This window comes from Alligator mississippiensis, chromosome 4 (assembly GCF_030867095.1).
Source record: "Alligator mississippiensis isolate rAllMis1 chromosome 4, rAllMis1, whole genome shotgun sequence".
In the NCBI taxonomy this organism is placed as follows: Eukaryota; Metazoa; Chordata; order Crocodylia; family Alligatoridae; genus Alligator; species Alligator mississippiensis.
The window spans coordinates 213,547,297-213,574,622 of NC_081827.1; the positions used below are offsets into that span (position 1 = coordinate 213,547,297).

The 27,326-nt window shown below is 39.2% G+C and overlaps 1 protein-coding gene across 1 annotated transcript in view; it reads right to left on the minus strand.

Annotated features, from left to right (window-relative positions):
• Positions 1–303: 303 nt before the first annotated feature.
• UBR3 (ubiquitin protein ligase E3 component n-recognin 3) overlaps positions 304–27,326 on the minus strand; it is a 276,834-nt gene continuing 249,811 nt past the window's right edge. Inside the window, exons 33-39 of the mRNA XM_059727297.1 lie at positions 21,630–21,754; positions 17,622–17,729; positions 16,414–16,539; positions 11,857–12,033; positions 8,349–8,558; positions 6,603–6,742; positions 304–2,719 (exon numbers count right to left, since the gene is read on the minus strand). Of these exons, the coding sequence (XP_059583280.1) occupies positions 2,602–2,719; positions 6,603–6,742; positions 8,349–8,558; positions 11,857–12,033; positions 16,414–16,539; positions 17,622–17,729; positions 21,630–21,754 (1,004 nt within the window). The 3' untranslated portion in view covers positions 304–2,601. The remainder of the gene's footprint in view (positions 2,720–6,602; positions 6,743–8,348; positions 8,559–11,856; positions 12,034–16,413; positions 16,540–17,621; positions 17,730–21,629; positions 21,755–27,326) is intronic.

Below are 27,326 nucleotides of genomic sequence, written 5' to 3' on the forward strand. Positions count from 1 at the left end.
TTCTTAACTTAGCCTTTTATTTTTATCAGTTTACAACAGCAAGAGCAGACCGAGAAAGAATTTAAACTAAAATGAGGGGTTTTTGAGTGAAGTCAACAGTAAAATAAAATTAACAGAACCAATTTATGATTTTTTTAAATACAGTTCTATAAGTAAAAAAAAAACAACATACCAGAGCTGCATTTATGTACAAAATATTCTGCATACATTGACTATTAAACACTATTTAGATACCAAAAAGATTCCAATAATAAATATATTTTGGATCAGGTGGGGAGAAAAAAAGCCCACAAAAACACAGAATGACAGCAGACTTTTATTAACATATCTTACACTGTTGATTACTGCATTTCTAGTTCTGTATTTTTCTGATGTGTTATAAAGATTTAGATTCTACAGTAATGTACTGTACTTAAATGATCATTCATACTGGATACCACATCAGAACATTTGAGTTATGATACACACACACACCCACCCACCACTCTAGCTTGGACCTGTTAGTTTTCAAAATAAGCTAAATCAAGTGGGATTATAAAAGTTATGGGGGGAATCAAAATTCTCATTTAGCAGCATGCATGTATATTCAAGTACAATTTTCAACCAAGTGCTTTTTTTTTTTTTCCATTTTAAATTGACTGGTGACTAGTTCACCAATATCAAAATAAACACTATGAGATACCCAGATGTTAGAGTTAAGGCTAATAATTTTACTTCACATCCATATGCACAACCATAAAACATTCCATTTTAAATAATACACAGTAATCAATTTCTGGATACATTATCTTTTGTAAATATAACATCAGAGTTTCAAACTACAGATTACTCAAGTTCATGAGCCCTGTAACAATGTTATTATGCTGGAGATGTAAAGAATTGTTTTGCTCTTCAACCACGCTTACAAAATGGCCTGATATTCATAATGAGCAATGCAAAAATATTACAGGCAGTATTAAAAAAAAGTATCATTTTGGAAAAGACATAGCTATTCAGTTGGTGAAACAGAATAATTCTAATCTTACAGGACATAGTCTAGTATTTTTTAAATATATATATGTAAATATAAAAAACAGCAAACCATTATCACATCTTTTAATTGTAGATTTAAGGAAAACTCTTTGCTCACTTTTTTTAAAAATTGTATTCTTCTGCCTGTTCACTTTTCTTGACTACTGTACAGTCCTATTACTTCCCCCACTATACACTAGATAATGGTTTCCATTGCGATCCTTGAACAGGGACCTGTTTTCGTCTGTGTACATGGTTTTATCATAAGATGTTTTTATTTTACACATATAAAGTATATTTTACAGAACAAGCAATGAAAGTCAGAATTACCAGCAACTGTTTGAGGGTATGATATGAAAGAAATGTCTGTCATCTGTGAAAAATGCTTACTTGTAATATATTACAAACCGGTATTTTATCTGTGGTTTTCCTACCTACTTACAGTATGGAGTTTAGCCCAATCATGCCTATTCTCATAGATTTTAGGCCTTCTAAACAAATTGTTTATTTGGCATTCTTCCAATGAGGATGCAGATGCATTGCTCATTCACCAGGGCCATCTATTGAGCTTTTTTTTTTTCTTTTTAGGAAATCAAGCAAAAAGAGCAGTGATTACTTTGAACAAATACAATACGGATGAACCTCTTGAGCTGAATGGAAAGATCCAAAATTATGTTTCATTTGCTGGATAGCCTGCACATTTCCAAATCTAATCACTCTGAAACATACATCTGGTTCATAATGAAAGGCAGGCATGCATGCTTGTAATTAGGATCTACCATGTTGGCTGGCTTACAAATTTTGTATATACAGTAAAACCTCTGTGTTATCACTAGCAATTCACTCAAGTGAAGTGGCAAGTTTCATTTCTGAAAGAAAAAAATAAGAATATGTATTTGATTACATTAAGAGCAGCAAGCTACCTAAATGTACAGCTACTTCACTTATCTATGGAGAATATCTATGAAATTCCTGAGAATGCATACAGTTTTCAGCAATGCCTGAACTCTTTCAATAGATTTCTCACAATAAGTGAAATGGTTTTTAAAGTTCTATTTTTAGACCAAGTGTTACTATACAATCTCACAAATCATGTTTTACAAGTCTTATATAATTTAAATGCATATCAAGCAAAAATGTCAAATCAACACAAGAAAGGCAAAGAAAAAGCTGTTCATTATGTTTAGTAGCTGTGGTACATATACAGTGTTTCAGCAGAAATTACTAAACAAACTCAGCTCCACTTAGAGAAAAATAAAAACCTGATGGTCATCCCCAGGACCTGTTACTGCTAAACAATTTTAAGTATATCTTGTGCTTCTCGTTATTAGTGGACTTCAAAAACTAACGAAAACAAAAGCAGACTACTGAATGAATTTTTCACACCAGTCTTAAGAAATATTTTTAATTTTAAAATTACTGAACCAATAATTTGGTAGCAACAGCACCTAATTACTGAAAGACTCCCTATATTGGCATAGTTTTACTATTTTTTCCTCTCACAGTGAAAGAGCTAAACCCCCATTCAGTTAAAGCCACTTTCAGTCAAGTTGCATTCATTCATGCTAATGGCAATGAGATGATGATGATTTACAATCCATTGTAATGTGGCCCCCATCTTTTATTGATGTGATCAAAGGTATGTGACACCCATTGCTGTTCAAGCACTTTGTATCTTTCCTTGCATATGTAGAGAGGTTTACCACGTCTACAGAGAAAGGGAAAAAAGAAAATCAACTGTTAATAATGCAGAACAGGTGGAACACTGCTACATAGCGGCCCTATATTCATAATAAACGTTCTAAAAGAAAAGTCAAATTATGTTTCCATTTGTTTTCTTTAAAACATACATGCACACAAATACCTGAAAAACAGCTTGACTTGCCTGGTGCTCTGTTTGTAAAAGCCTCTAAGGTAGAACAGGACTCACAGGAGAATGAATCACAGACGGAGATAAATGTTAAAATGAAGGATGCATCTTTATGAACTTTTAACTTCACTTTGGGTTGGGGAGGTACCCTTACCCTTGCTCCAAAATATATTTACTTGGGTATGTCAAGGCGCGGGGTCCTGGAGGATGGCCATGATCTCCCCAAGGCACCCTTACCATGCCAAGTTGGCCCAATGGGCACCCTCGATCCTCGCCCACCACATCTTTGATGACAAAATATATAGTTGGGAGGCTGCCTTCTACGCCCTCTTGGTCACGGTTAGCTGTACCCTCTGACCCCGTGCCTTCCTGGATCCCTGGTAGGTCCTGCTCCAAGATAGATGGTACCACAGTTGTTTCGGGGCACCCTAGTCTTATGGGCTATGTGTGGCTCCAACCACCCCTTTACCATGCCCCAAGCCTCGCAGATGGAACTGACATTGTTCGGTCACGGCCTTGTTATAATGTGGCCCCCTTGTCCTCTCTGGGCCCTGCGCTGTCCTGTCTGGCTCTGCACCCTCTCTGGCGCTCGTCACTTTCGCCCTCTCTCTGGGGTTTCTCCCAGGCTTCCCCCTCTCCTGGGGCTTCTCCAAAATGCTGCCCCCTTCTCTGGGGCTTCTCAAAGTGCTGTCCCCTTCTCTGGGGCTCACCATACCCACAATGGGGCTTCTCGACAATGCCCCCCTCTCCGGGGCTCACCACACCCACGACGGGGCTTCTCATCAGCATCCCCTCTCTGGGGCTTCTCAACTGCCCCCTCTCTGGGGCTGGGGTCTGCGCACCCCGAATGCTGCGCCCTCGCTGGCGCTGGGGCCCCCACACTGCTGTGGGTCCCCTATGAGGCCTCCTCCAACCCCTAATAGCCTCACCCAAACCACCCATCTTAAACAGTAAACAAAATGCAAGCCCCTCGGCTATAACAAACTAAAGCCGCCCGGCTATAATCACGTTACTCAAAACACCCCCAGGGATGCTCCATCCTTTACCCGGCTCAGGTTATACCTACGGTCAGGCCTCTCCTCTCAGCTTTGCTCAGGGAGAGCTCCTTCCTCCCTGGCTGCTGGCAGGGAACTGTCAGCCTGGCCTCAGCCCTGGAGTTCATGTGCGCCAGGCTCTGCCCCTCTCAGTCAGCTGGCCGCTGGCAAGTGTGGGCACTAACTACCCTGGTTGCCCTGGTGATCAACAGCTGGGCTCCTTACTCACTGTTAGGGCTGTTTCCCTAGCAGTTTGCCCTATTTAGGAGCAGGGCACCTATGTGCTCTGCGACATGGTAGTTTGAGATTAAATGGCCTCATGCCATGTAACTAAGGACCCTGCCACACATTACATTTAGGACATGTTAACTGCACTTTAATGCGAGCGTCCATACCTTCCAGCAGTAAAACATGTGCTCAGTGCAAGTGTACCATAGCAAGTTACCCCTCCAATGAAAAGATGTGCATCTCCAAATTGTATTATATGGCAGATGTTCAACTATTGTGGGATTCTCTATGAAGATAATATAAATTCAAGATTCTGCACCAAAATCAGCTGTCTGTCAGTCCCAACCCAGCACCACACTGGAGCAGACTCAAAACTGCCAGTGGCAAACCTGGCTTGCTTGGCAGATCCAGCAGCAGGAGTGGCACCTTGTATGACCAGATCCTAAAAGTCAGAGCTGACCTCTTCAGACTGACCGCTAAAATTTAGCCCTTCTCTAAATCTTCTCATTTTCTTCTTCCAAGGGGGAATAAGCATTTCTATGGACACTTGGTCTGTGAAAACTTAAGGTTTCCCCTTTTTAACTCTGGGCAAGTCAGGGTTAATAAGATTATTTGCTGTTGTTTACCTCTGCGAAAAAGGCCCATTGACCTCTCACAGGTCTTAAAGCACTGTAACCTAATTGCAACTTATAACCAAACTCTTATATTCAAAATGCCTGTCTGTTTTCCCTGTTAGACTAGATGCTGCAAAAAAGGTGGGAAACCCCACTAAACATCTCTTCAATATCAGGAAAAAATGCTTCCTGATTCTTCCAAATGTGCAGTGAGTTAGACTCACAATTCAAAAGATACCTGCACTGTAAGGTATCAACCAAGTACACTGGCTACTACCTGTTGTGAGGGATTTACACAAAAGAGTGATTAAGGGCACATTCAGCTCTCCCTCATACTACTGTTCAGCCAGTATCAGCTAGAAAAGGAAGAAAATCTCTCCGTCTACCTTCCTCTCCCTCCCTGTCTCCCCTCTGTGCCGTCAAGAGAAAGAAAGGGATAGGAAGGTGCCCTAATGCCAAAAGATTACCCCTTCCTTTCCCCTCCTCTCTGTTCAATCAGATAATCCAACACTCCACTTATATGTGGTTGGGCAGTATTTTGGAACAGGCCAAGATACAGCCAATATTATTTTAATGCTATATTTCTATGAAAAAATCTAGCAGGGAAGCCTAGATCCCCTCTACAGTCACTACTGATCATCTACAAGAACAGACAGTCAATAGTATAATTCAATAGGCTCTTAACACTTGCAGCTCTGCATAAAACAATATTTATGTCACAATACCATGATTTAAGCTTCATCTGCCTCCTTTCAGGGGTTGAGAAAGATTTTTCTTCCTCAATGCACAAGTAACCAGATGTATTCTGGGGTTTTCCTGCCCTTCTCAGAAGCCATCACCGGTGGATATGGGACACTAGACAACAAGCTGGTGTTCTAAGGTGGCACAAGGAACTTTTTGATGATTGACTGAAGCTCAGGATAAAAATTATCAAAAGATTTGGGGTTGGAAGGAAATTTCTCTGAACTCAGAGCAGGATGAACTGTGGGGAGTTCTCACCACACTCTTGAGGGTAGTTTGCTTATGTGGATCATCTGAAACCCCTGGCAGATGTATGTTTATTTAATGGTGCGATGGAATCTGATCCCCAATCCTAACAATTGTGCATCCAGCCATGCCACAACTGCATCAGATCCAAATCATACCTTTTCTACTTGCCAGTGCAGGTGGAGTCCAGGAACACAACTGTGCCACAAATGTAATGTCTGTCAGGGGCTTAAGCAATCTGTTTAATCAATTTCTTCTTGCTGTACCAGCTTTGGGCAACAACTCAGTCTCTCCTAGCCTGTGTTTGTGGCACACAATAATTTAATCTTCTGCAGACTGGAATGCTCTGGTGTAACTAAAGTCACAGGTCAAAACTTAATGGTCCACAATATACAGGGGATCAAGACTAGATTAAATAATGATCCTTTGTATCCTTGAACTTTATAAAATCTATGAAAAATAGCTCTTTCAGCTATTTTTCATAGATTTGTCATAGATTACATCCCAGTAAAGCTGGGATGTAATCCTCTACAAAGACTGTATCCTGTCTCTCTGAATCAATGAAGTACTCTGTGTGGATCAGTAGAAGGCCTGCAAGATGCCACTCTCACTTGTCTAAAGGTGGTAATCCACAGGCACCTTTGCAATTAGCACAACTTATTTAATAAGTTCTACATTATTTATTTTACATACAGAATGTGAATATAGCTATTAATATAAATAAAATTATAGCATTTCAGTTTCTACCCATGTGCTACTTTGGAAGCAATCTACAATAATTAAGCAGCTCTGGTTCACTGTATTACATATACTTAAACAACACAGCAAGATCTAAACATGCTTATGTTAAAATGTTACCTAAGATCTCTGTCTTCTTCACCATGTGCATCTAGATAAACAGAACCCCAAAGGCAAAAACGATGGCCTCGAATAATGATGATTACAGATGCATTGATCAGAAGAAATATTCCTGTCCCAGCTCCACAGTTTTGAGAGTGCTAAAAGTTATATTTTGGAGGTAAGAGAATAATATAATTGTCAGTTACATTAAAAGTTAAGAATGTTTTATTTCAAGTGCACAATTTATATATTTAGTCATGTCACTTACCAATTTAAGAAAGTAAAGCCTGCCCCATACATTTTATGAATGAGCAAAAATACTCTACATGATATGTTGCTGTCACACACACACAAAATATTGGGATAGCAGTTTGAGAAAATATTAAGCAGAACAAGCTACCCTGACAAAATCTAATTTACTATAGGGAACTGTAATAACTTGTTATTGGCAGAAACCTATCGCTTAGTATGGCAAAATTTTATGTTTAGTGGACAGTGAGAATCAGATATTGTCTTCAATGCTATGAAGTATTCATCTTTATCTTACAAATGGACACTTGTTGCCATACACTGCTCCTAAACTTTCCTAGCATACTATCTAGAGGGTCACCTTTAAAAAAATATTTAGGAATTGGGGGGGGGGGGGGGGGGTTACATTTTTCATTATTCTCAAACAACATAATCTTTATTAACTGAAGGAATTCATTTTTGTAATAACTTTATAGAGGTAGCTCTACTTTCCACCTATAAAACACCTTTTATCCAAAGGTATCAAAGGATTCCAGAATAGTATATAAAACTTGCGTCTTTTTTCATGGCTATTTTTAGGAAAAATACATTCAGAAATTAGGCTGAGAAGGAGAATCAAGGAAAATATATTATTGAAATTAGGAGTTAGGTATGCCCTTTTAATTACTATAATTTTGCAGTGAGAAAAAAAATTATAGAAGCAAAGGGAAAATATGGCATTAAGAACATATTTTCAGAAGTTCCTGCTTACTACAGACATTTGAGTGTTTCAGGCTCAATTTGACAGGAGGGATCCAATTTGCACCCATGCCCTGGCTACCTAAAGGATCTGTTGTAATCACTGGGAGCTAAAGACACCCAGTTAGGCTTCTTTGGAAGCCAGCTTGACATACCTAGTACAGGGGTGGCCAACCTGCAGTATGGGTGCCACATGTGGAACAGGCAGCCTCTGTGTAGCACACAGCTAGTTGGGGAAGGGGTAGACATCATGGTGGCAGTTGGGGCAGGGAGCACAGGGCAAGGAGTAAATAGCAGAGCAGCAGATAGGGCAAGGGAAGGGAATCAAAGTGGAACTTAGGGAGGGTGTGTTGATTAATTTGTGGCTCCCCTACCACTCATCTAGGCCATACAGAAACAAACACCTAAAGTTTGAAAATACTGCCCTAGTGACCTGCTAAAGTAACTCACTGCATCAAGCCTGTGGCAATTCAGAATATAGATCTGTTGCCCTGAGCACACACACAACAGGTTGGAATGGTTTTGACACTATGGATTGCTATTTGAAATTGCTCGGCACCTTTAAAAAGCACCCTGGTCGAGAATCACGGTTCTAAGGACTCTCCTGAAGCAGCTTCTTTGGGGGAGGGCAGAACCCTGACAGAGATGGACTCCCACTAAAACTTTGAATTAAAACATGTTTGGAGAAGAAAATCCTCAGAAATGAATAAGGGCAGAAAAAATTCTTAGCAGTTTTAAGATTCTCTTACTATCAAATTTGCATTCATCATCTCTTACCAGTACACATTCACAGTAACTCTGTTGTTTGCAGCAAAGTCCTTTCAAGCATACAAATGTACCACAAACTAAACAGACAGCAGGATCTTTAGGGACCTTAGTACAGACAGTACAAGTCTTTCTGTGATAATACTGGAAGATGGTATTATAATTCTCAGGCAACTGAAGGAGACGCGGCAAGTCCCACTTAGGCTCCTGAATAAGCAAAGCCTAAAAAGAAAATAAGAAAATATAGCTGTACATAGATTTACTTAAACCCAACAAAGTAAATGTCAATCTTCTTTGAAGAAAGGGAGTGTACACTTTGAGATTTTGTTCTTACTGCATTCCACACAAGCTCAATTGTGTCCTGTGACAGCCACCTGCCCTCTAGCTGAAGATAACTAGATGTGGCTTTCTATAGCAGCAGTTCTCAAACTTTTGCACCTTACTTCCCACCTACATAAGGTCAAAAAATCCTGGTCCCACCAGTCAACAAGCAGGGAGAGGTGGGGGTCTCCCAGAGGCCAATCGAAGCTTGCAAAAGCGAAACCAGAAGTCCCATTGTGGCACTTCCAGTTTCACCGCTGCTGAGTCCCACCTAAAGGACCTTCACGTCCCACTGGTTGAGAAACCCTGTTCTATAGCACTAAGGCTTCACCCAGAGAACTCTATGCCTGAGTAAGCTGCTCTGTTAACCCAACTGTTAAGGATGTAACCTGACTACTATTATTTTTTCCCCAAGATGCAAAGATATAGATTTTCTAAACGTAACAAATTTCACAGCTAAAAGAAGCCTAGTCTATGCTGAGGAGGTCCTTTGACTATGGTCATCCAGGCGTGGATCCAGGGGGGTGCAGTAACCCCCTTTCAGTTGACCACACTGCAAAAGCAGCAGTCAGGGTCTTTTTTTAAGTCCATGAAACAAGTAAGCATCCTCCCCTCCTCTCCCTTCTGTGCTCAGTGGCCCATCCTCTCCCCTCCCCCATCTACCACTGATGCTATCTCTAGCTGTTCCGGGACAGAGGTAGAGTGGGAGCTCGAGAGTTATTCCTGCCCATTCTAGCTGGGCTGTGCGGGAAGTCAAGCTCAGTCAAGGACAGCAGCAGCAAGCAAGGTCTTACCTCCATGAACAGTCCCCCAGATGTTCCCTGCCACCCTGAAAGCAGGCATGGGGGAAGGGAACTTTCCCTTCACCACCACTGTCGCTAGCCAAGCCTGGGTCTACATGCAGCCTAGTGGCAGCACGGCAGGAGTGGCTCTGGAACTTGAACCCTTCTGCCCCCTTCCCTCTCCTGGTGTGTGTATGTAGGGGCAGGGGGTAGAAGTAGGGGTGCAGTCAGCCTCCCAGTCCCCTTTATAAAATCCTGGATCTACCAATGTGGTCATTAGTGGGTAGTCAATCATGATTTAACTATTGCTAATCCCCAGTACGGACTAGCAAAACTGCTACTTGTACTGAAATTTAGGACCAAGATTTTCAAAAGAAAAAGGTGAAGTTAGGTTCTGAAATTTGTATTGAGCAACTGGCTGTCAACAATTCATATGAAGTCAACAGGAATTGCTGAATACTCCATACATCTGGACTATAAGACAAGCCAATGCCTAATATTGGTTTTCTAATTTTACTGCTTGCTATTATTGAATATCTTAGGCTATTTTTTTTTTTAAAAGAGACAGTAAATGAGCTGAGTCTACTCAATTTTGCAGTCAGCCTACTGAGACAGGCATGTAGATAAAACTGGGTATCTTTTTATCATATTCCTGTTTTGCAATTTTACAAGAGTTTAGAAAGGCAGGAATTCAGTAAAATACAGTAAAGCAGCAATTGCCTATTTTCAAGTATAAAAGGTACATATAAACAGTTTTATGACCATGGCTGGCCATAGCCTTTTGGATAAATCAGATCTACTGGAGCAAAAACACTGTAATTAAATTTAGGGTTCACATTTTCACAGCATTCAACCTAAATTGTCATGCAAATCCTATGCAATTGCAATGAGTGCAACACACAGATTATCGGTTCCAGAGTCTGTCTCTTTTCTGCCTACCTGGCTCTACAAACTTAGAAAATATTATTTCAAACTGTGGTATTATAATTATTGAAATAGAAAATGAAATGCTGTAATGGATACCTATTTAAACTGACAGTGCAATTATTTGTTGACCTCGTTTTTCACTACACGATGGATGCTTTCATTGGGCACCTATACATGTGCTCCAACACGCTCTAATTAGATTGTGCTGGGAGTCTGCTGTGGCGTTCTAATTGCTCCAACACCATTTTGAAACACAGGATACTGAATACATGAGGCACTGCAGGTGTTTTAATTAGAGCGGCTCCCAAGAGCTCTCACCACCACCACCCTGGAGCATATGTAAAAATGCCCATCATGTTTAAAAGTTTATTTCATCGATCCAGGTCTTGATATTTTAAACGTTTTCCTCTCCACCGTTCAAAGAAGACACAGCATCTCTTACAGGTCAATCTAGTAAAGATCTTTCATTTACTTGAATGTCAGTTTTACTTCTCTTTTCCACATACTTTTCACCTCTCAATGCAAGAGCTACAGTAATTTATTTCAGTTCTTAATCAACATTAGGTTTATTCTTTGCCTCTTTAATTGCTGTAAGTAGGTAATCAAGATTTTTGTAATCTAATATTATTTTGCCTTGGTAAGTAAAGCTCAACAGTGCTGAATTTCAGGATAAACAGTCCACATTTAAGCTATTAACCATATCCTTGGGATAAATTTTCAAGCAATTATTACAGGAATTTATATCCGTAACTCCCTGACTGTCATAGGTGTTGGGGTGACAAATGTAATTAGGCATCAAGTTAATATCCCAGGCTGGAAATGGACTTTGAGACCCCCAACTAGACATAAAACTAGGTTTTTTCTGACACAGTGGCCTGTAAAAAAACTATCCTCTTGTTTCATCCATAAAATCTTTTTTTCCCCTAGAAATATAAAGTGGAAAGGGACCTAGCAGTGAACAGATGGAAAACTCTGCCCTCTTTACAACTCGAACTCTTCTGGGATCTATCGTCTTACGGTCTTATGTTCAAGCTAATAGTATAACTGTTTTGGCCACTGATGCTCTGTTTTCTATCCTTATCAACTTACGCACTTTCATTTTTCCTAAGTGTTTTAACTGAAAACACACAGAATATTTACAGGCAATACAACAAGTTCAATTAATGAGTGGGACAGGTCATATTTGTCCATTTGGCGGTTTTCTAGAAGAATGTATCTTCTGTAGGATCCTCAAAAAATGCTATTTCGAATATTCATCTCCAACTTTCAGAAAGCATATGGTTTTGGAGTCTTCCTTTTCTTTTAGATAAGATTCCTAACCTGCCTGACCCACACTCATTAAAACTATTTTGTTTTGTTAAAATTTCTTTTCATTAAAAAAAAAAATTTTAGACGCTTTTTTAGAAACAGAAGTGTATGCATGCATACAGTGAAACAAGCAACTCTTCTTACACATCAACACTGTATTAAAGGGGCTACATTTTACGTACCTTAGTTTGTTCTGGATGCCCATCTGCAAATGAAGCCAATTCTAAGCACCACTGAGATATCATGTCAAAAGCTGGCACTGGCCAATCAAGGCAAGAGGCACTAGTAAACTGATGTGATGACTGAAAAGATGGTAACAGACCCAGACAACTTGCAAGAACAGTAAATTCTTCATGTTCCTTTTAGACAAGAAATATAAAATCTTAGATTATTTTGTCATAAACCCAATAGTATCACACTATTCTTATCACTTAATATGCCTCAATGACTTTACAGCTGTCTTGGCAGAGCCTGCTTGGAAGAATATTTGGGAGGAATTAATACAAAAAGGCTCTAAGTTTTCCTAAAACAATGAGGACTGTATTTTCCAATCCACAAAGTTCACACCTTGCACTGCTTACAGCAATCAGAGACCCTCTCACGTCAGTTCCCCCCAACTAGGGAATCTCCACTGGTGTAAAGATAGAGGCACAAGTCTCTATGCCTGAAGATTTCAGTTCCAATGACAAAGACAGAGAGAAACAGTTTCAAGGAAGGAGAGAACAAAGAGCGAGGCTTTGTTACATCTGACTTCCTACTACTGCAAAGTCCCTGAAGACCTTACACTAGGGATAGAAGTTAAAGCTGCTTTGTTGCAGTGGAGAATAAAGCCCATTAAATTTTAGCTTACACTAAGTCAACCTATGACTAAAGGAGTAGTGCAATCTAGAAACTATGAACTAGGTTTAAGATTACTTTGGTAATTCATGACAGAAGCAAATAAATGTTTAGGACTCCAATCCTACATGTATATGCTCAACTTTTTAGCATGAGAGCAGTCAAGCTGATTTCAATGGAACTAATTATTTCCCTAAAATTAGCTCGTATATCACTTACAGAATTGAGGTCTAAGCTAATAATTAGCGAAAAGGACAATAAAAAGGTAAATTAAGGCCATAAATTTTAGCAGAGAAAATGAATGGAATAAGACAACATAGGGGAAGACGACCAAAAGAAAAAAAGTGAAGTATTTATTGAATGAGTTAGGGTATGTCAAAAAACACCCACAGGCTTGCAAGAAATATATTATTAAAGGAAAGAGCAATGTTGATAAGGTATAACCAAGCATTAGGAAGAAGAGGCTTCAAATTAATAAATGACAGGACCAGATTATAAAGTGAAGTTAAGAATATGTACAAATGGAAAGAAAACTTGTGTTGGAGGATGTAAAGAAACATGCACAAAAGATTAAGCCAAATATTAAGACATTTTGCAAGAATACAGAATAATAGAAATTGGTGAAGGAGATAATACAGCTTTTTAACAAATGCACAACTGATTGGCAGAAAAGATACTGAAGATACATGACTGGCTTTTAGAAGAAAAGAACAGGAGAGGAGACAAATGCCAGAAACTAAACTAAAAAGAAAATTATACACTACGTAAAATCAGGACTGTTCCCAAGCACATATGAAATGAAATGCCTGGCAAGCATCTAGCCCCAAGTTAAAACAAGAATCATTACAGTATTCTGGGTTGAAAAAGCCACAAGGTAAACTCTAGCAAATATAACTGATGAACTTAGATATGGATAAAAATGACATATTACAAGGATCCTTCTGTCAATAAAAGGTCGCTCTTTCCTGTCCACTGTAATTTTAAAAAGCAATAAGAATAATTTAATTCTATTTCCATGATCATCATTTCACTAATATATATTCTTGATAAATTCTAAATAGTTGTCCTAGATTCTCTATTTAATTTTCCCTTTTACTTCAGACCACTGTCCCTCCCTCTGCCCTCTTATGCCAGTGATGGCCAACTTTCTAGGTAGACATACCACATATTAAACCCTCTGCCTTCACCAGTACCATTCCAATCCCCTTCCCCTAGCCAATCTGATGCTTTCCACACTACCTACTGCTGTGCTGCCTGTCCCCTTCCCACTCTGCCATATGCCACACACAGAGGCTGCCCATGCCACTACTGGCTGGCCACCCCTGGTTTATATGATTACAAGTATTTTAAAGGCATCCCATCGATCACTAGGTCGCCGACTAGGTCATCCCCAGTAGCCAGTACCAGGTCGAGCAGCGCTTTGCCTCTCGTTGGCCCATAGACTTCGAGTCAGGTAGAGGTCATCCACGCACGAGAGGAAGCTCTGTGACCGCTCAGATTTTGCTGAGCGATCCTCCCACGAGATGTCCGGGTAACTGAAGTCACCCATGACAACCATGGTCCTGGAGCAAGCTGCCTCAGCCAGTTCCTGGGCAAACTCCTGGTCAAGCTCAGGACTTTGGGTGGGAGGTCTGTAATAGACTCCCACCATTGTGTCCCCTGTGCCGTGTTCCCCACGGATTTTAACCCAGAGGGTCTCCAGCCATCCACCCTGGTCGCCAATATCGGCTTGCAGGGACGCGTAGCTTTCCTTAACATAGAGAGCTACACCCCCGCCCCTTTTCTCTACACGATCCCTCCTGTACAGGGTATAGCCATCTATCCCCCTGGTCCAGTCATGGGTGGAGTCCCACCAGGGACATAGATGCTTCTCAAGCAAATCCCGGGACGTCATTCTTCCCTTGTACTCGGCCTTAGTGAGGCCGCAGCTGGAGTACTGCGTCCAGTTTTGGGCTCCACAATTCAAAAAGGATGTGGAGAAGCTTGAGAGAGTCCAGAGAAGAGCCACGCGCATGATCAGAGGTCAGGGAAGCAGACCCTACGATGACAGGCTGAGAGCCCTGGGGCTCTTTAGCCTGGAAAAACGCAGGCTCAGGGGTGATCTGATGGCCACCTACAAGTTTATCAGGGGTGACCACCAGTATCTGGGGAAACGTTTGTTCACCAGAGCGCCCCAAGGGATGACGAGGTCGAATGGTCACAAACTACTACAAGATCGTTTCAGGCTGGACATAAGGAAGAATTTCTTTACTGTCCGAGCCCCCAAGGTCTGGAACAGCCTGCCACCGGAGGTCGTTCAAGCGCCTTCATTGAACACCTTCAAGATGAAACTGGATGCTTATCTTGCTGGGATCCTATGACCCCAGCTGACTTCCTGCCCTTTGGGCGGGGGGCTGGACTCGATGATCTTCTGAGGTCCCTTCCAGCCCTAATGTCTATGAAATCTATGAAGTCACCTTGGCAAATTACCTATGGCTACAAGCTCTTTAGGGCAGCAGCTCTCTTATTTGTATTTATTGTGCATCTCAAAGCTTGCTGTCAGCACTTACTAAAAATGTTCAGTGCATTCATTTTTTAATTCTTAATTGAAATGCAGAAGAAACTTTATATTCACAACAGAATGTGAGAGTCCATGTATTAACATTTAATATTTATGCCCTTCTTACAGTAATGGTGACAGGAAGCCAATTGTTTCCTCAATACATCTAAATGTTTAAATGCAGCACATTCTTTATTTCCAAGTCCTGGATTTTTCTCATAGCAGAAAAGCAAATGGGGCTAAGCCTGTAAATGCTCTTCATATAGAACTCTTAACCTTTAATGGAGTAAATGTCAATAAATGAGAGGAAATTACATGCTGGTTTCACTTCTGATAAAAAATAAATCTAATCCTTTAGAATTATAATAATCTAGCACATGGGTGTCAGACATATGGCCTGTGGATCCGATTTGACCTGTGGAGCCCTATGACCCAGCCCACAGATCTTGGACAGATGGCACACAGGCTGGACCTGGCACTGCAGGAGCTGGAGGCAGCACAGGGAGTTGATCCAGGGTGCATGCTGCATGCAACACCCACAACAGACACACCATGCTGGCTCTGGGCCTGGTCTGGATCAGACTGTGCTGGAGCCAGTGCACAGGGCCAATCTAATGGAGAGCCATGACAGCATGCACCCCAAGCCACATGCAGCACGCATGGCCTGTCCAACCCAATGCGCCACACATAGCATGTACTGGCCCTACTCTGGGGCTCACTGTACAGGCAGCACAGGGGGCAATATGGGGCATATGCTGCATGTAGCACCCTGCCGGACTGGTCCTGAGTGCTGGCTCCAGTGCATGGTCCCAATCTGGCATGCAGACCAGCCTAGTGACCCTTATCTGACAACCTTGGTCCAGCATACTAAAGAGCAGCACCATTTAATTCTTACTGGAATAGCATAAAGAGAAAAATTCTGTGGATTTTTTGTGCTGCCACATAGCTACAAAAATAAAGGTGAGATATTGTGACCAGTAAGTGACTGAATCCTTCTTTATTTAAAATTCTATTTGCATACAACAAAGTCCAATTATTCCTAAATATAAATATCCTTTAGACTTCCATGAGTTATGCAAATGAAAAGGAAGGATCCAGCCCATAATATAGACCAAAGCTCTACCCATGACTCCTGATACTACACTAAAAACAAATATCTTGAGCCTTACACCAATAAAATTACTTATTTAAATGTATCTTTAGTCTGCTAGGTGCCAACCAGGAAGCGCGTTACATCTAAACAAATATCTACCCGTGACAATATAAGACACTGAAATTCTCAATTATTCTGTAGGTGAGACACATTCCTCAATAATGATATGCAATTTAACAGAAAAAACACTCAGACCCCTGCTTATTGTACCTGGCAACTGGGCAAATCCCCTCCAAAAAGATGGTGTTGAAGAAGGCTTGTGATCCTGAGGAAAGGCAGACAGAACTGCTGTAGGTAACACTCTACTGACTGAGGAGACCAAACACCAGGGCTAATCTACAGTGAGATGAAAAAGGGTCCCATTAAAATTCTGCTTTGGCTACATTCACTCCTAAACAAGTAAGTCTGATACAATTCAGGTTAAAAAGTGTGGTGTGTTATACATTACTTTTCAAAGGATGTAAATTCACTAATATATTCAAGTCATTTAGGAATATAGTACCTTCAACTTGGAAATTTTACAAAGCAATCTCACTGTAACAGATGTAATGGCTTGTGGGCCATTATAAAACCAACTCCCCCAATCTTTTCTAATAACTTTCTTAATAAGGCAATAGTCATCTATAGATCCTGTCAGAAAAGAACTCAGACTGACAAATCATTTCCAGAGGAATGGGCATTGCACTGGAAAAAAAAAATGCAACCTCAGTTTTTTGTACTGTTTGTTTCAATGGTACCTTATAGAAATCAGGTTAAGAATGTATAGAGTCTAAAATGGGATAAATGTTGGAGAAACTGTGGTGAGAGAGGAATTTTATACATGTATGGTGAAATGTCCAGTCACCAGGGAGTATACTTGGAATTAGTTCTTAATCAAATATTTGTATGGCTTGGTTTTTGTTAGCAAATAATAATGATCCTTTGATAATACTCCTGGAGCTTTACCGCAGAAAAAACACGCTCAAAATAATGAAGAGACAATTAGAAGACACAATCTCCTCTCTTAGTAGTCACTTTGAGTCCAATTTCACTAGAAAAAGAAAAATCATCTTCATATAGGAGACTTATGGCATAATATGGACAGCTGTACTCAAAGTACATTCCTTCACAAAACACTTATCCAATTGTTTTTAATATTAATATTTGATAGACAACCTTGCTTTGCTAAAAATTAAGAGACCGTAGTTTCACTCAGTTTAATAAAATCACCAGGAACACCAGATCCTGTATAGCTAGACATTCAGTCTGTAATATGGTAACACCCTTATAAACAAAGTAATTTGATGATCATATACGGATTATGTTTCTCTAAACCAACCTCCAGCTGTTTTCATGATCATTATATTGTTCCTGATAACATAATCATGATTTGTAAACCAACTAAAATTTCCTAAATAAAAATTTGTTAAAAAACATACCAGGGGTAATTCGTCAGTTTCTCCTTCCACAAATATCTTCCCTTTAGAGAGCTCGCTAATCACATGACCCAGTAATGTTTCCCAAGACTTTTCTCCGTTTGATGTATTCTGTGAAAAAGGCACAAGAAAACCATGTTACAGACGCTATGGAGTGACTTTTATAAACACATTTTGTATTGAATGGATGATGTTTTAAGTATAAGTAAATGCTACAGAACACTACACAATATTTAGGATTCAAACCAATATTTCAACAGGCAAAAGCTAAAAAATCCAATGCAATTCAGATGGAATATATTTAGCATGCACAGTGAAGTTAAATAGCAATTCAATTTTCAAATACATGCATTACAATATGACGACAATTTCTAATAACGTATTTCCCACTTTTCTTGCATGATAATAAAAAGGCTGATTTTAAAATTAGAGATGATAATTTTATGATTTATCATCACTGTTTAAATATAATTTAAACTTGAAATAACCCATTCTAGAAGAGTAATTCCCTATGATGTGTTAACACAAATGAGAAAAGAAACATTTCCTATTTATACTAAACAAGGAAGATGCTATGAGAAAATGAAATGCTATGTACAAAGTATGGGTAATATTTACAACAGGCAAGAAAAAAATTATTCAGTGGAATTATTTTTTAATTGGTTACTTACACTTGTACCATAATAATTATGATTTAGTAAAGCAAAGCATTTCAGGAAACAAAATAAGCCAAGGTATCTCCATAAATATTTTCCTTGACATTATATCAAAATATATACAAATAGTACTAATATTAGATGTCAATGTTAGCGTATGTTAGTACAGTATAACACAACCAACAATGAGACATAAGGATGATTCTTTAACTACAAAAACTAAAACAAAACAAATAAAATGGGCTTAAAGCTTTAGTATACAATGAAGCATAAAATTGAACAACAATTTCCTTAATGTACAAAAGTTATTGTTATCTCTGTCTGTCAGGCAGAACGTAGGGCAAGATGGCAGCTTAGAGACTAACTGGTTCACAGAGGCATGAACTTTGGTAGGCAACAGCCCAATTCACCAGATGCTATGAATGAAATTGCAGAAAGAAAAGGTTTTAAATAGAAAAGGGACAAAGAAAAGGGGCAGGGAGTGGGGTGGAGGGAAGGACAGGGGAAGGGAGAACTGTTGAGTAGCAAAAAGTAGGCTGAATAGCTCAAAAGGGATAAATAAAGCAGCTACCACATTTAAGGATATTAGTGGTTAATAGCTGCAGTTAATAACTAGCCCAAGTAATAAAAATCTATATTTTGTGTTCAGACCATGCTTCACACAATCCAGTCTGTGGATGATTTAGCGTTCTACAATTTCACATTCAGTTTTTAAAGTTTTGCTGTTTAACGATAGCTACTCTGAGGTCAGTGAAGGAATGTCCAGGGAAGTAAAGTGTTCTGCCACAGGCCTTTTTTGTCCTTCTGGAATCAATGGCAAATCAGTGTAGATTCATTCTTTTATGTAGAATTGCCCCATCTGACCAATGTAGAGAGCAGAGGGGCACTGTAACCAGGTGACAGCATATATGACATTAGTGGAGATGATGTGGTCTGCATCGATGATGGGGAACAGCTAGCATCTGGGTCTGTAGCAGGCTTGCTGCTGACTTGTTGAGAACTGGAGTTAGGTAGCCTGTTGCTAGTGAGATGTTGTTTGAGTTTGGGAGGGGAGGGAACGGCTAATATCTGTAAGCCATGAGAGGTTTGCCCCCTAAGATTACCTTGAGATGGATATAATTCTCCAGCAGGGGCTGAAGATCATTGATGATTTGCCCAAGGTGTTCAAGCTGGAAACTGTAGGTGATGATGAGAGGAATTCTGCTGTCCTTGTTACAGGGCTGGTATTGCAGCAAGTCAGAGCAGAGTGGCTCTATTAATTTGAGTGACTATGGTTTTGGGACTGTACTGTAAGTGTAGGGACCTGGAATAGGGCTTCCTAAATTGTGCATCCCAGTCAGTGGGATTACAGCAGGTATGGTTATAACATAGACCTTGGCTGTAAACAATGGATGTAGTAGTGTGCTTAGGATGAACACTGGTGGCACAGAAATAGCTGTAGTGGTCAGCTGGTTTCTGATACAATATGGTAGTGATGTGGCCATACGAAGTTTCACAGTGGTACCCAAGAAACTAATTTGCTGGATGGAGCGCTCAAGAGTCAGTTTGACAGAACAATGGAAATTGTGAACGTTCTGATATATCAGTTTTCATAACTCACTTTGGTTGCAATTCCCATCATGTGAATTCATTTCCATGTGAGTTGTGGAGAGAAGGAACCAAGGACTAGCCCTTCTCATTACTTAAACACTTTGCTCAAGCCTAAAGACAGCAGTTCCAAAAATCTATTCCAAGTCTTTCCTTCTGAGAACTTGATAAAGAGATTTTTCCTCCCTACTCTATCTGCCCTCTCTGTCCAACTCTGTTATCCCTGTATGCCTTTCTTCTGACCATTTATTCTCAGCTACCATTTTCAGTTTATTCTTTTTTCCTCTTGTCTTTTTAATTCCACTTTGCAGTCTTCTTTTTATTTTTAAAAATTTTTTCTTGTTTGTTTTTGTTTTTTTCCTCTATTTGATTTACCAACACCAAACACAATGATGCGCAATGATTTCCCACACAATACTGTTAACATCGAAAGACAGGCATGTCAATCAAAATTCTAGCTTTTTCTTTTCATAGCAAAGAGAATATACTAGTGCTAATTAATTAGTTGGGTATGTCGAGGTTCACCATTTGTGACTGTAAATGCCTTTAAGAAGCAAAGGAAATATTGCTTAATTACTCCCTTCCTTGGTCCAAGAACACAGTTTGGTAAATTATGTCATACATTGCTTATGGGTTGTAAATACTTCCATACTGCTATAAAAAATTGGAAAATAGTATTATGTTTATTAATAGTATGTAGAAAACCCACCTACGGTCTGACGTAATTCTTTATTTTCATACAATCAAATATTTCATCATAGATAGCAACTGAAACTTTTTAAATGTATGTTTGGATAAAACATGTTCCTTTCTATTTGTATTTTACGAAGGGTAAAAAATACAGCCTATATTTATCAAGCTGACTATGAAAGAATACTAACTGGCAGCATTATTATCTATTTCAAGTGCTCTGTCACAGATTTAAACCTGTGAAATTGGCCATCACTAAAGTCACATTCAGATAAAAAGAAAAATGTACTGATCTAATGTGAAAAGTATCAGGGCAATATACAGTATTAAGAAAAAAATGCAACACACCACTAATCCAGCTAACAATAATGCAGCACCCATTCTATTGTCACAGGGGTGTACCATGTGCAGTGAAAAACTCCCAAGCCCTTGGGATCTTGGCAGCCACAATCCTAAAGGTCCAGGAATGCATGAAACCCCATGTGCCAAGCATAAAGCACGATGGGATCTAATGTATGTGGGTATGGCAGTAAGCCCAACTGTGTGAATTGGGCATTAGATCCCATTGCACCTTTTCTGCATATGTAGAGGGGACCTAAGTGAAACATGCATATGGGTTTCAAAAAATTAAAACCAGAATTAGTATTTGTATAATTAAAATAGTGGTAAAAATGTTTTTATTAACACTTTTGTAGATGTTTGTGCTCATGACAAGGAGAGACTGATGTTACTGGATACAAGGTGGCATTGTGCAAGCACTTATACTCAACTCCACTAAAACCCCGCAACTTCTGGAACAACATTTCAGTACCTTCTATATATTACAAACATGGCTGTATATTCGTGCCTAAACATGTAGTTTTAGTTCAGGTGAACAAATATCCACTAGATTAAGCTAAAAACAGACAAAATTAACTCACTTGGTATTTATAAAACAGTTGAACCAGAGATAGAATTCCAATGAAAAGAAGGCCGCATTTATTTTAAATTTACCATTGAAAGATATAGCATCCTAAAAATGCTTCATACATTTCTTAAGCAAACCTATTAAATGTATGGTCTTTAGTAAATAACCAACCTTTTTAAGAGCTCCTGAGTTCTTCCATGCCATCCTGTCTTCACCACTACATTTAATAGAAAGTGCTGCCAGGGCTTGAGTATACAACAGTGTAAACAGCACCTTTATAATGCAGGTGAAGTGTTCTATAAAACAAACACAAATCATTAGCTTTCAGACTTTTTACCCAACATACACTGTCTCTCCCAGTTTATATACAGAATGTTTCTCAAATGCATGCTGAATCCAGCATGAAAAGGTACCAAACTTCAAAACACAGAACCATCTTAAAAGTGGATATGTTGCTTTTAAATGTCTCACCCTGACAACCTGGAAGACCTATGGGAATTTTAACATGTGCACCAGACGCAGCACTGGGCACTTTTAATTAGCGAGCCACACTAATTAAAAGTGCCCGCCACTGCATCAGGAGCCGGTGTATCAGTTGCGCAGTGCGTGTCAATGCTGAGAAAATGGCGCTGATGCGCTTTGAACTAAAGCACAATGAACATGTCTTATAGTTCGAAGTGCACCATCGTCATTTTCTCAGCACTGACGCACACTGCGCTACTGATGCATGTGATGCACGAGGCTGCCGGAGTGAGTCAATTTATGTGCTCCAGCAGATTCAATTAATCAAGTCGCCTCTAACATGCTGGATTTCCAGCACATCAGATCAGACTCGCCACGTCTGCAAGTGCCCTATAGTTTCTGTTGTACATAATGCACAAGCATTCTTGCATTGGTCTATAAATTTATTTTAACCTTGACTGGGAGAAACTTCCTTTGTGGCCTTAGTGACATTACAAAATTTTGTCCTAGAAACATAGAAAACATGGATAAAAGGGAGCATAAAAGAGTCTTCTAGTCCATCCTCCTGCCCTATGGCAGTTTCGATTTAAACCATTCCTGACAGATATATGTGCTTAACCTCACTTTAAAAACCTCTAACAAAGGAGTAATCTATAATCTCCTGGAATAATCTACGACCACTCCGCAGCCCTTCCTGGTCCACTCCCCCTCACTTCTTCCTCCTCAAGATCCCCCTGGAAATAGTCATGTAGGGCAGTTCTGCCTGTTCTGAGCACCTCTGTTTCTGGGAAACACCCTGAAGAGTCAGACTGGGAAGGCCTGCATCTTAAGCAGGCACTTCTGTTTGCTTTAGGCTTAGCAGATAACCCTAATGAAAACAGAAGCCTGCACTCATACTGCAGCATTTCCCAGGCTGGCTTTGAACAAGGCACACAGGGCACTTATAGAGCATGCTCTGAATCTATAAAGGTTGACAATCACTGATATAATGTGACCCAACAGCACAGTTGAGTTAAAATACGCCCTCCAAAGTCAAGGGCCAAACAAATTTTGTGCATCAAATGAGATTAAAAGGATTTGGAACTCAGTGTTGTGCTCTCTCCCTCCTCTCATATCCAACATTCAGGGTTTCTTGGGCACATAATTCCATGTTTGATTGGCTGATTCATCTCTGAACTAGTAACAGTTTTTGTTTAGCAAATGCTAAAGAGAAATTAAAGTAGACAACCCTATGAATTTTGATATTCTTTTAACCCATCTGAACAGAATACACTTAGTAAGCACAAGTTGCATCTAAATAGTCTTTTGTAATTACATGATTAAAAAGGCAGTAATTTTTGTATCAACACCATCTGTATCCTATATTAAACAACCCAAAGCACATACTTTACTTCCTGTTTCAACACAAATAAAATCATTTGCGTATAATGAATTTCAGAGTATGTCAGGCATTTGTGATGGTTGCACACTCTTCCCTGAGACAGTGATTTCCTGAGCTTCTAAGACAATTGAGTCCATGTTAGTTTAGGACTTAGCTCTGGTACTGCAGTCTGTTTACAGAGAGATCTGAGTCAGCAGGACAGTGTATATTAATTTAACACAATGAAGGTATGAATGAAAACACGATATGACTGTATTTCTCATTCTCCCAAGAGAGTTTTCATAGCCACTATTCTTCAAATATCTAGACTCACTGTTGCCATTATGTCTATGATGACATGTCTAATACTGCATACTTTTATGAGCTAGGAAGGTGACCTGACAGAGGCCTTCTTAAGAGTTTCTCTTGTACTTGATTCTACTTTTTATAATAAACTCCAAATAGTACACATAGGAAAATAAAACTGCACATAAGTGATAAAAATTACCATATTCTCTCACATACAATGAATGTATGCCCCAGAATGTAATAAGCACCTTATTTTTGAGAAACAGAATGAAGAAAAGAGATCTTTCCTTGTAGTAAATTACTGAGCATTACCACCTAGGGAGCCACACTTTCTTGACTAAGGTCATTGCTCTAACCCTATCGATCACCAAACATTGGGATTCTGGATTATACTATATTAAAGTTAATTATTAATGCTGAGAGCATCCATATGGAATAACTATGAGGTTAGATTAATCATAAAGCCTTAGTATGTCCATTTAAATGCTAATATTGCTGACATTAAAGATCTATAATAATGTTGTTGTTTTACTTATAAAATAATTGTTCTCTGCATAATAACAAGGTAATTTTTTGAAGTGCAGAAATGTGAGAAAAATGAAGAATTGCCTCTTAACCAATAAGTTAAAAACTAACAATGATTTAAAGCATGTAGAAAATGTTACTTTTTTAGAGAAGAAATAAGTATTTCCTTTAAAATTTCTAATAACATCTCATTTATATCTGTTTATATTAGAGATGAAATTAGATGATTTTACACATATTTAAGCTTCACTTTAATCTGCTATGCAGTTAAAGGGACACACAGGATATTTTAGTAATGAAAATGCAAAAGTAGAATATTCCATGCATATACAATTTTCTCAGTATAATTTCATCTTTTGCCCCTAATATGCAAATAAAACAATATAATCTGTAGGCATGAATATGTTATATTAACTATTATAAAGGAAACACATTCTGCTTTTTGCAAATCTATTTGCCACCAAAAGGCTGCTGCTTATTGTAAAACAGCAACCTGCAAATCCTATTCTATTTGTTTATTTAAAAATCCATAATATGCAAGAAAGGTATTTTGACCAACTAAAGTTAGTAAGTTAGTTCTATTAGGGTAGAAACATTCAAAAGATGTCTTTGTCAATACAGACTGGGGGTCATAGCTTTAGGTTCAACAAAGCTACAGGGCAGGACCTAAGGAAAAGGACCAAGCTTGTACTAATGCAGCCTTTCCACACCTTTCATATCCTCAGGGCAGTTCTGCTGGCTGCAAAGCCCTACCAGGGGCAGTTGTGCTTGCCAGGAGTCACTGGAATGCTTCCTTTGGACATTAAGATACAGGTATAGGTCTTAAACCTAGAATGGAACTGGTTATCTAGACAGGTTGTGGAAGCTCTGCCACTGTATGTTTTTAAATGCAGGTTAGACAAACTTTTGTCTGGAACAATTTAGATATGGGTGGTCATGCCTTGAGCAGTTGTTTAGGTGAACCTTCGCAAACCCTTCCAAGACTACTTTTCTGTGATTCTTTGATGTTTGGTGGGGAAATAACGGTGAGGAAAAAATACTCTCCAGCAGGCTTATATTTTCACAGGTGAAGGAGAGAATGTATGACACTTCTGCATTAAATGCATCTTTCCCAGAGCTAATGTCTTCATACCCAAATAGCCTACAGTGACATTGTTAAAAAAACCCACTCAACCAAAAAACCCTAAATAATGCATTATTTTTATTGGGTCATTATTGGTAAGAGCAGGACTTTTGCAGTGCTCTTGCAGTGAGTTTTTAAAAAGGCTTAGAGCTGCTTTAACCTGTAATTTTTTAAAACTGACTCTTAAGTAAACTACATTTCTTTGCTGAAACTATTTGACAGTGATCTTTTATACAGCTCAAGTTAAAACCCCTCAAAGACAAAGTCTATATGGGAAACATTAACAGAGTGCTAGGTCTGGGCTAGAATAGATGTTTTGTTCTCCAGGGAGAGTCCCTGGTCACTCTGAAGAAACCACAAGCGTACAGAAGTTCACAATTTTTCTCTGAGAGTAGAAGTGGCCACTCACGGAGAAAAACAACTTGGGAACAACCCAAGTGAAGTGGCTTCCCAGAGAATCTCTCTCAGGAGACAGAACTTCTGTATAGGCAGCAGATGCAGAACCAGTCTCTGCAATCCCAGGGTGTTTGGCTTCCCCCCTCTCCCCTCCCACAGGAGGAGGGAGAACATGTATCAATCTCAGCCAAGAAGGGAGCAGAACACACCCTCTGAGTGCTTTAGACTGGAAAAACCCAGAACCGAAGCAGTTAGGGGACATGTTCTGCTCCTGGCTTGTTCCCTGCCTGAATCACTCTGCAGCACTTGGGTTGCTGAACTTCCATACAGGTCAGTTTTTCTCGCAGGAAAGCAAACGTGGGGGAGTTTCCTGGAAGTTTTGAATGTGTATATGCAGCCTCTAGCACTTCTATAAAATATTATAATTTATTGATAACTCAACAAACTTCTTTTTCTGTCATTAAATATCAAGTTAAATGTTATAAGCTGGAAGGCAACAACTACAATAAGAAAGTTTGCCAAGAAAGCAAAAATCAAAGAAAAGGTTTTTATTTAAACTGGAAACAGTCACCCTATATAAACAGCTATTTAAGTTTCAGAGTCAGAAAAATATTTATTTGGAAAAAACATCAAAAGAACAATGGATGTTGCTATTGAAATGCAAGATAAACCATGAAAGATATATCAAAGCCTCCATATACACATAAATATATAATCTTTTATGCTGAAAGGAGGTTACTATTAAAGTTAAGACACACACTATAGTTAGCCAAGATTCTTATCCAGTGATGAAAGTGAAATATTAATGTTTGCCTGGATACTTTTTGGTACTATTTTGTTGCAATGCACTGAATGTTTATTGTAAAGTTTGTTTTTGGATACAAAGTGGCACCTAGGAGCCAGATTAAAGCTGTAAATGATGAGTGGATGGAAACACTTATTCCTTTGTAAAAGGAAACTCCACTGGTATATACCAATGCAGATGGCTCCTGAACCAGTAAACAGGCATTTCACTGGCAGACTATAGCTTCCTTTTAGTGCTTTATGTTAAAGCAGCCCTCAAGCTGCTTTTGAATGCTCTTGAAAAGCTGGGGTGAACCCAGAAAGTCAAGCATATCTCTGATTGACCCTCCACCCATTCCACTGCCACAGAGCACCAAGCTGAACATCAGTATGTTTGGTTTAAATGACTTGCCCATCATCACACAGGAGTACTATGACAGAGAAAGCTTTAACCAACAGTCTCTCCTTTTCTGTTCTTGCAGTACACTGCTACAAATGTTACACACCTTCCTAGTTCTGCACGTGCTAATAGGGGTTCTAAAGACAACAGCCTCATTTATGACATAATCCTGATTCACTCCCTAATATGTGTCCAAATTGTATACTTTATCATGGTTTCATCAGTGGTAACTCAGTCAGGCTGATATTTAAATCACTTTGAAGCACTTTTGGTGGACATTATTTAATCACACATGAATTCACAGTGCCCTAAATCAAAATGCCAACCATGTCAAACCTACCCATCTTAAGACTTATAAAAAATTCAAAAACTGTTTCACCATTTTGAATGCAGTGATTCTTTTGCTGATCACTCTATATTACCCTCTTATTCTACTTGTTATAAATTGATGTGACTAGTGCCTGTAAATGCTCTGACCTCCACCAAAGTTTCTCCTGTAATAAAAGACTT